This window comes from Eulemur rufifrons, chromosome 9 (genome assembly GCF_041146395.1).
Source record: "Eulemur rufifrons isolate Redbay chromosome 9, OSU_ERuf_1, whole genome shotgun sequence".
Taxonomy (NCBI): Eukaryota; Metazoa; Chordata; class Mammalia; order Primates; family Lemuridae; genus Eulemur; species Eulemur rufifrons.
The window spans coordinates 2,481,754-2,492,428 of NC_090991.1; the positions used below are offsets into that span (position 1 = coordinate 2,481,754).

At 45.3% G+C, this 10,675-nt stretch overlaps 1 protein-coding gene across 1 annotated transcript in view; it reads right to left on the reverse strand.

The window, feature by feature from the left end:
- The window catches only part of LOC138392053 (heparan sulfate glucosamine 3-O-sulfotransferase 3A1), a 94,743-nt gene extending 84,327 nt beyond the window's left edge, over positions 1–10,416 (reverse strand). The window contains exon 1 of the mRNA XM_069482348.1: positions 9,403–10,416. Coding sequence (XP_069338449.1) covers positions 9,403–10,001 — 599 coding nt within the window. The 5' untranslated portion in view covers positions 10,002–10,416. The remainder of the gene's footprint in view (positions 1–9,402) is intronic.
- Positions 10,417–10,675: the final 259 nt, after the last annotated feature.

The following is a 10,675-nucleotide window of genomic DNA, read 5'->3' on the forward strand; positions in this document are numbered from 1 at the left end:
AGCCACCCACTTACCTTGACCCAATTCCAGGAGCAGCAAACAGCTTTCCAGTTACATTGTTGAAAATATTTCGGCTTCCTCAAGCAACAGAGTTTAGAAGCAGGAAAGTCGCTTATTTGGTCTACTTAAAAGTGTTTTTAGTGGTTATTGTTATTTTTTAATAAGTGGAGGGAAAAAAATCAATTGAATGGCCCAAGGTTTCTGATATGCTCAGTAGGATGAGTTCTGTGATGAGATTACTTCTTGACAAAACAGAGATGGCTTTAGCTATTCCATAATAGGCCAGCAGACTAACATGGATATTTAGATACTTTTAAAAATTCACTTTTTTAACCGTATTTTGATGTGTTGCCCGATTTTCTAACAAAAGGTTCAAGATCAGAACCAAACATGTCCAAGTCACTCCACCATGTGGGGCAGCCTCTCGGTCCCCACCGCCTTTGCGACACGGATGGCTCTGCGTAAACGGGAACCACACGTGGGCAAGTCTGTCAGGGAGGACCCGGAACACCCTGGCAGTGAAATGCTGGCACGCTGGGGGGGGGGGGGTGAACCTGGGTTCAGCAACAGTTCTACTCTGACCTTGGGCCAGTTACCTCCTCTTTCTGAGCCTCTGTTGCCTGATCTATAAAATGAAGAAAAGGATAGGAACTGCTTATTGCTAACATCACTGAGACTACATGCAGCAGAGAGCTCAACAAATTTAGCTAATATCACCTTACGTCTGAGATGACAGATTTCAGCAAAGATACACTGTAGGGCACAAATATTTTGCTACTTTTAAGAGGGTTCAAAATGCATGAAGAAAAGTGTATACCTGCTGAAATGGAAAAATGCTGAACAACAGTAAAGGATGGTATTAAGTCACAGAAATTTTTTTAATCTACACAAGTATTTGCAGCCTGTCCCTTGCATAAAAAACTGTATTAAACAGATCCAATAAAGATGGATGTTGGATGGATGTTTATGGATCCAAACAGATCCATAAATGAATCAATGACTAAAAGGAAATACTGTTAGCCTCTTGGAGTTTCTAGATGGAGGGTGTTGTTTTGTGTTGCTTAAATAAGAATGTAATGTGGACAAAATTATTTTTACAGTTGTTAAAAATATCAAAGGAAATGTTTTGAGGGAGATTTTCATTACCCTGTTCAACCAGAAGCCCAGATACACAACTGTGTGTTTCAAAACAGCAGAAAATGACAGTATGCCACCTAAGCAGGAACTCTGAGTCTGGTGACACCAGCAGTCCAGGACGACCAGTCCCAGCAGGATAAGCCCACAGTGAGGGAAGGTCCCCCTCCCCGCCCTTGAGGGCTCTGGGGTTGGACTTTCTCTCCTCCTTCCTCCTCCTTGAATGCAGTGACTGTGCCAGGTCTGCTTCTGCGCTGGTCTCATAAGCCACGATGTGTCAATCATAGGGTAAAGCCCCAGGTCAAGTGAGAAGATCGAATATTTAAGCTGGCCTGGAAAATAAGGGCTGCGTTGTCATCTTAGCCATAAGGAGCGTCCACAGCCCTGGCACCGTCTCCTTACCCTATAAGCAGCTTTCCCACCTCTGACACCTGCTCCTCTTATGTCTGTGGCAAAAATGAAACAAAACAAAACAAAACAAAAATAAAACCCATATGGCCAAGTCTGATTTTCCCTGACCCCTACTTCAGTTCTTTGTGTCCTCCAAGGCTCATCATTTACATCAAAGTTTTTGCTACCTACCACCAGAAGGATTAAGTCAGGGGTGGGGACCTTTTACACCTTTTCCACTTTATGTTTACCACCCATAGAAAAGAGAGAGAAAGAAAAACAAAACCGTCTTTGTGCTTGGTTCGGGAACAAGACGTTGTTATGAAATAAGCCGGGGGAAAGATCAGCATGTCTGGAAGCAACAGGTGCTGGCCGGGCAGGGAAGGCTGGCAGGCCCATTGGGGGCCTTCCGAAGGAAAGGAAAGAAGAAACACGGAGTAAAAGGGAATTGGTGTGGACGGAGTGCTTCAGTTGGAGCCCTCATCCTTTGACCCCTGTTAGGCTCCTCCTGCCTTCTTTGTTTTCACTTTTGGTTTTAGAATAATTTTAAATATTGCACAACAAAACAGTACAAAGAATTCCCATACACCCTTCACCGAGACTCCTCTAAGGTTATGATCTTACTTAACCGTAGCATGGTACAATGATCAAAACCAGGACATCAGCCTTGGTAAAATGCTCTTAACTAACCTACACACATTATTCCCATTTTTCCAGTTTTCCCAGAAATGCCCTTTTCTTGTCCCAGGAACCAATCAAGGGCACCCTCGTATTTACTCATTAGTAATGACTCATCTTTGTCTCCTGCCATGCGGGACAGTTTATCAGTCTTACCTGGTTTTGTATGATCTTGACGCTGTTGAAGAATATTGGTCAGGTATTTTGCAGAATGTCCCTCACTGGGGGACAATGTCCCTCATTGTCCAGTGTTTTCTCATGGTCAGACTGGGGTTATGGATTTAGGAAGATGTGAAGCCATCCTCATTGCATTTCATCAGGGGAACACCATCTCAGCGTGATAACAAGGGGATGTGACCTTCATCACTTGGTTAAAGGCAGTGGCTACCGGGTTTGTCCACTGTAACGTTCCCATTTGTCCCCGTCTTCCTGACTTCCTTTTAGCTTGACCACCACCCCGCCCTCCAGCCCTGGTCCCCGGCTGGTCCCTGGTCGCAGAAATGCCTCTCCCGTTGGAACTCTGAAAACACTTTCCTGCAAAGCTGTCCCTTGTGCCGGGGACAGGATCTTCCACAGGGTGTCTCACGTGCCGGAAGGGTTAAGCAGGCTTCTGTGTGCTGCCTGTGAGGCATCGCAGGACCCTCCTCCAGAGCCTGCACCACACAGGGGGACGAATGAGGCTGCATTACTGATGTTGAAATAAAATCATCTGGAAGTGTTTTCATTTGAAGCTGGCTTTCAAAAACGGAGGCAAAACACACTAACAAAAGTAATCTGGGGCATATGGTATTCCCTTCAGTCATAAGCATTTCTAATATAAATCCTCTAATCATATATATCTCGGTTTTCAGGTTTATTGTGAAGTCAAGTCTCTTTTATTTCTCTCCAAAGAATAAACTCTCTGCCTAAAAGAAGTGAAATATTCCTGCCTAAAAGAGGCAAAGTGCAGCTCCTCTGTGCTAGGCAGATCACACTTGCTGTAAGTGTACCTAAACACGAGTTTCTGTTGCTGTTGTTTCTTTTTGCAATTGAGACTGCAAATATGCCCTGATGATGATAAGGTTTTCAAAGTTCTCCCTTTGGGGTTCCTTGCTGACTCCTCCTCCCACTAGGTGGCGCTACATGTCGCAGTCAAAGTGGGCTGCTCTCAACAGTCAATGAATAGAATTTTGTGTTGAAACCTTTGCAAGAATGTCTCTCGCATTCCTCACCGCAAGTACTAAGCTTCATTCTTAATAAATATTTCCCCTTTCCCTTTTCACATTTACTGTCATCAGACAACTTTTAGAACACGCTAAATCTGAACTTCTGCAATACAGTCCTGAAGTAATCTTAGGATAAAATATAATTTTTAGGTATACGAGTAGACATGACCACATGAGTAATGCAAAAATCCAAGGGCTGCATCATTGGAGGCAAGAAATTAGAGAGATGCTTCCATTCAATGAACTCAGCATTGCTTTAATTTCTAAATATTGGCTTCATGTAAGTCTATTTATTAACTATATCAGTATCCCCCATAGAGATTTTTAAACTGTATCAAATTAGCAAAGGTTTTAAAGTGCTGACAAGCATTTTTAAGACATCCTTATAAACGCAAAGACTAGGGAACAAAAATATTACCTTGGTGCAACTTCCTCTGATTACATATTAAAGGCATACATTTAATAAGAAATCTTATTTTCACAATTGTAACTCATCACTTATGCAGAAACAAATTTCCTAAAAGCTTGTGGTCTAATATCATTAAAAAACATATACTAAGAAATGAAGCTTTTTAACAGCCAAGTTACTATTACTTGGTGAAGGAAGATCTCCCCCTAAGGAAAAGAGCTAAGAATCTCAAGTTCCCCACTGGGCCCAGCAATTTGACTAGTGGTCATTGCATTTGCAATTGTTCAAATGTGTCCTGTAGAGCAGCGGTCCCCAACCTTTTTGGCACCAGGGACCACTTTCATGGAAAACAATTTTTCCATGGACTGGCGGGGGGTGGGGGGGGATGGTTTCAGGATGATTCAAGTGCACTACATTTATTGTGCACTTTATTTCTATTATTATTACATTGTACTATATAATGAAATAATTATGCAAGCCTCCCTGCTAATGATAATCTGTATTTGCAGCCACTCCCCAGCACTAGCATCACCGCCTGGGCTCCACCTGAGATCATCAGGCATTAGATTCTCATAAGGAGGGAGCAACCGAGATCCCTCGCACGTGCAGTTTATAGTAGGGTTCTCGCTCCCATGAGAATCCACTGCCACCGCTGATCCGGCAGGAGGTGGAGCTCAGGCAGTGATGTGAGCAATGGGGAGCAGCTGTAAATACAGATGAAGCTTTTCTCGCTCACCCACTGCTCACCTCCTGCTGTGTGGCCCGGTTCCTAACAGGCCACAGACTGGTACCGGTACTGGTCCATGGACCGGGGGTTTGGGACAGCAGCTGTAGAGATACAAGGCCTTTTGTTGTTCTTGTTTATATCAGGGAGATTTGTTTTCTCTGCAACACTCTCCTGATGATGTGAGCATCTGGTCTATGTAAGGTTAGCCCCTGTGGTCATTAACTGCACAGGCTTATTTCATTCCCATGACCCCTCCAAAACACAGATTTGGCACTTCTTCTTTCCTGGCCGATCAACAGACTTATTTATATGAGACAAATATCTTGGCCAGAGTGCTTTCATTTTAAGGGGAGGGCAGGAGATTACAATGTTGTGATGGATTTTCACCCAATGTCTATGCATTTCACACGAAGTATATCAGCACATTATAAATCTCATCCCTGTAACGGAATAGTCACTCACACAAGGCATTCCAATTCCAGGCTCTATCAAAAGTGTTTTTGCTGTTGTTCAATGACTGGACTATGATCTCAATAGCTCCAAAGCCTGTTCTATACCCAAAATGTCCAACATTGCTCAGAAGTTCTCCAACCACTTAATAACCTTCCTCTTATAAATTCCATCACTTTCCCCACCTACTGGGTGTCGGCTCTTGCACACACATGCATATGTCTGAGGACGCGCGCACACACACACACACATGCACACACACGCACACAGGGCCTGGGCTGGTTGACTTGCATTGCTGGTGTTGTCTACTGGGGGCGGGTCCAGAGTTCAGACATTCAGCAGACAAATGACAGCATTTGGGCCTCCCAACCGCTCACTAGGTGGGGAGTGTCCAGGCACTGAGAGCTCCTGGGAACTATATGATGAAAGAAGTTACACCCTCTCCCCTTGTAGACATGTACTCTAGACTCAGAGCCCAAAGCAACATCTTCCCATTCTCCTCCTGCCCCTCATCCCTTCTCAGTGCTCTTTGCTTCACCCTAAGGACAGAGAGCCTTTGGCCTCCAGTCCAGATGACCTTGCATGGGTGGCCAGACTCTGCAGCTCCCTTGGCTCAAATTTCGTTTCAAACTCTTCATGCAGAAGGGGCTCGAGCAGCACAGGAGGGTGGGAAACTGCACATGGAGGGACTCTGCAGCTGCTCCCAGCTGCTCCCACATGCCGATTTCTCCTCATAGGACCCGAAAGGGCCTCTGTTCAGTCTGCCTCTCTGGTGGACTTGACAAACAAGACCATGATCATTAGAGGCCAGAAAATTTGAAATTTTGATGAAGTCAGGGGAGCACTAACTCCTAAACTCTGAGATGAGTCCTCTTTGATCTACAGAGTGAACTGATCCTAGCAATATTCTTCTTTGCTGAAATTGTCCAGACTTGTTAAAGACAAGGAATTAAAATATAGAAACAGACATGCTAATAAGTATTTCCTATCTTGTGCCAAAATGACAGACTAAAATGTTACAGAAACCAAACATTTATATACATACATACTACATATGTGTATATGTATACATATCTGTAAATACTTTATAAATAGATATCTTTTGTCTTAGGAGAAAAAAAGGGGTAACTTTTAGTTCGGGCAAATATAAATGAGCAGAGAGGAGGGCCCTCTTATTAAATTCTGAGCTCACCTGCTCTTGAACTACAGTAGAGACATTTGGGTTTGACTTTAGGTAAAGATCTCAACATTTTGTAGCTAATGAAACCGTTTTCCACTTTCTTTTATGAACCCACCACACATACAATGGAAATGGACACGACTCACTGCGAAGGATTGCTTTCCCGTGACACGCAAGCCACGGACATTTGTTGTACTGATACCCTGTCTGCTAAATTAAGTAATGAGGAATGTTTTTTAAACCCCATCAGGGTGGAGTTTCATATGCAGAAAACTCCACTGAAGTGTCCTACATTATTATTAAGAAACCTCTCTTGGCATATAAAAAATTGCCTTTCATTTATTTTAGAGGAAAGCTATCAGGACATTTTAAATCAATACGAATAATTTCCTTTTTAGAGATTTTGAATAACAAATTCATTTTCTTAGCCTTTACTACAAATTTGTTCCGAGAAAGTGTTTATTACTTTACCCTTGGGACGCATTTTATAACGTATTTTTTTTCTTCTCAGTGAGAGAAGTTTCTCAAAACATCTCGGCAACAGGCGTTTCTAACTCACAAACTCATTCTCCAAGAGGTCTTCAAACTTCTTAATAGCAACAGATTTCTCCCTTTTCGACAACAGTAGGGGGCAGTACCACAGTCAACTATTCGGGCCAACTGAGATTTCACTGGCAAAAAAACTAGGCTAGACATCTCAGGATTCTCCTACATAAATGTGCGTCTAAAAATATTACACAGGTTTGTCTCTTCTATAATTCACTTCAAGGTGCAAATATTGGAATTTTATTTGTTTGTGTGCGTGTGTGTGTGTGTGTGTGTGTATGCTTGTGTGGTCGTAAGTATATGACAGAAATCCTATATTGCAAAGTTTGGGCTGACTCAGGAAGTTCTAACCAAATCCCCTGTTCTAAAATATTAGTTAAATATAAGTAGCTAAAATGCACTTGCTAGTTAAGTGGCATCCTGTGTGGGACATTTTCTTTTTTCATAGTTAAGTCTTCAATCTTTTTCACAAACATCAAACTCTAAGTTTAGAGCCAAGATGAAAGGGAACTTATGCGGAAATTTCATTAAATAATCACCTAATCCAGGCTCCATAGGTTGGATTTTTTTTAATAAGTTTTCTATGTAATTGAGTTAAACTTAAATTTATGCATCCAATAAAAAACCATGGCAAACGGTAAAACAAAGACATTGCTCCAACACTTAGAAAATTAAATTCACCAAACCATGAAGTCAACTATGCAGTTATTTTTGTAACCACCATAAATTGCTTTATAGAACTCTTCTGCTGGAGTAAACAAGCCCAGGACAGATTTACTTTACAGCATGCACCCAGTTCCAAAGGCGAGTGGCCTAAAACTTTATGGCTCCATTTTCTTTTCTTTTCTTTTCTTTTTTTAATACTCATGTTTCTAGTTACCTTGAAACCTTCCTTCGCTTACAGGAGCTCAGAAAGGTCCATGGAAAATAAGATCCAGGTCTGTAGATATACTTGTGCCCTCAAATACTCATTTCTGGAATAAGAAGAAACAATCCTACTTTGTGGAAGTAAAGTTTGTATGGCAAAAGGAAAATAAAGGATTTTAGTACTAAATATTTCACCATATTTAATAGCACCTCAGAGCCCAACACAGTCTTAGATGTTTCAGACAGTCAGTTTGAAATGTGTTCGCTTACAGCACGGTGCGAGGCTGAATTCAATGCAAACTGCTATAGATAAGAGTTTTAGGGGTCTTTAATCACTTCTTTCTTATGTCCTTGATGGAAAAAACAGAGCTGCCTTTGTGCTAAAAAGAAGGACCTGTTGTTTCCAGATTCAACAGGTCATTTTTATAAGAACTTCCCAGAGGATACAACATAAATGACAGAAACACAAGGGGATATTTTAAGTGGCTGATGATTTTAAATGATATATAATCTATATTAAGGGAAGGTTGTTTGTTTTTCTTTCCAACAAATGGAAAGTTACTGTTTTAAAAGTGTTTAATGTTTGAATGCGATTTTTAGGACCAAACCTTTTCTCATGAGTTGATTTACTGTAAATTCGGCTCCTAAAATCAATCTAAGGGTGAGCTTCACCCCTCAAGTAAATAAGTTTGTCAAGTCATGTCCATTTCTGTTTTGGGGATAAATGGCTAATTTAGTGGGCTTTTGAAATATATCTAAATTGTGCTGTAACACTTGTAACATTGTTTCAGTTAAAATAACAGGGAGAATGCATATTTCATGAACAAGATAAACTTAATAAAATAGAAAATTCTAGCAACATGGGTTTTCCTTGTACTTGGAAGAAAGAAGAAAAGCCAATATTTTATGGCAAACAAAATCCAGGCGACACTAGGGCTTATTAGTTTATCTGATTCTATTAGATAGAATCTGAACTTGAGGAGACTGGCAAATTTAAGATTAAGTTCTAAACAAGACTTGTTTCCTAAACTGTATTCACAGGATTTTCACAATGTATTTTTTTTTCTTTTTTTCCTTTTTTAATTGGCTACCGTATTTGTAGAGAGAATTGTTTGAAGATCTTTAGAAAAGTTTTGGCCAGTCCAGAGACAAAAGTTACTTTTCCCTATAAATATTAAAAGCACTTTACAAAACTCATACCTCGCCCTAACAAAATTTATTACCAAGCAAGCGTTCTTTAAAACACGGTTACTGGCCCTTGCTGGGCATGTATTTTCCAAACTTCGTAGACTCCCTGGTTCTTGACACTTTTACGAAGTCTCTCTGTTACTTCCCACCTAGGACAACTATCTGGCAAAGACTGTGTTAGCCACAAGGAACCGCCCTAAAGACAAAGAATAAATAAAAACAGGTTTCCTTGGGACGCCTACTACTAATTGATGAACAGGTTTCTAATTTAGGAGAAACTTTTCTTTTTTCTTTAGCTAAATGCATGATTACTTTCGCAAAGCAGGAGAAAGAGATGAGACTGGCTATTGAGTGGAAAGAGAATCCCAAGGACTAAAAAAAAAATCATTAAGGCCAAAATTTCCCTCCAACTCCCTCCCTTAACACCCCCTTCCCGGGAAGGAGAAGACATAGTGGAGAAAGAGACCACTGAACTTAATTAAGGACAGCTACGGATGACCCTTTGCCTTCTGCATGAAGTGGGGAGGGAGGCCAACTGGGGGTCAACAAGGGCTCCCCCGGGTCTCCCCCTCCCCCGCCCCAGCACCCCGCTCTCACTTGACCGCGCCCGGGGCCCGCGCCTGCTCACCGGTACCAGGCGAGGCCCTTGTCGTAGCTGCGGTCGAAGAAGTGGGGCTCGGCGCCCACGGCGCGCACGTCGGGGTGCACGCGCAGGAACTCCAGCAGCGCCCGCGTGCCGCCCTTCTTCACGCCGATGATGATGGCCTGCGGCAGCTGCTTGCTGCCTTCGTCCAGGAGCAGCGCCAGGGTCCCCGGCGGGGCCTCGGCCACGCTGCTTCCGGCCCCGGAGCCACCCGGACCCCCGGCCAGGCCAGGGGTCTCCTCTTCCCAGGCCGCTTCGTCGCCGTCGTCGCGCGGAGCGGGCGGCCGGCGCCTCCGCCACTGCTGCAGTTGCAGGAGGCGCTTTCTCTGTGCCGGCGCGGGCCACGCCGCGAGCTCCCGCGGGCCTCCGGCCAGGACGCCGCGACCTGGGGCCCCCGCCTCCTCGCCGCTGCCGGACAGCCCCACGACGGGGCCCGACAGGGTCTGGCAGCGCTCGGCCAGGCAGTAGAAGACGTAAAGGGAGGTGAGCAGGGAGCAGAGCATCAGCAGGAACTTCCGGAAGATGTTGCGGGACAGCGGCTCGGCCGAGGTGGGGTGGGCGCCGGCCGGGCCCGGAGGGGCCATCCTAATCGGGGGCGACGTCGGGCAGAACGCGGGCCATGCTAGGCTGGGACTCCGCCAGGTGCCATAGTATCCCCCAGGCGGGCCTGCGCGCTGGCCGGAGACCACATCGCCCGTGCGCCCCTGCGGCCGTGCGAGCTGCCCCTAGAGAAGGCGGCCGGGGCTCCTCGCGGGGACGGAGCCCCGGGAGCCCCGCTCAAGGTCTCTGCTCCAGTCGAGGGGGCGGGAAGGGGGACGCGGTGCCGTGCTTAAGAAACCATCGTCTTAGACGCGCCCAAGTCCTGAGGCTTGGGGCATTGCTCGGCGCCCCGGTTCCCCGAGTGTTGCCGGAATGGGGGTCTTGGCGGCGGCGGCGAAGGCGTGCGTCTTAGCCCCGGCTCCGAGCGGCCTCTAGGCGCGGATCTCCGCTCAGCGATCGTGCATCCCTCGCTCGGTCCAGGTCAGGGGACGCGCGGCTGCGGGGCCGCTGAGCTCCGGGCGCTCCAGACAGTGGCGAGCGACAGTGCACTCCAGCCCCAGCTTCCTCTGGTCCCCTTGCCCGCCTGGACGCTCCCTCTCGGCCCGGGTTCAGGTCCTTTTGGCCCCGGAGCGAGATCCCCCCGAGTCCCTCTTTCCAAGCGGGAACCAGAAGGCCGGCGCCGAGCCGTCCGCCCTTTCCGCGCGCCCGGCTGCTCCAA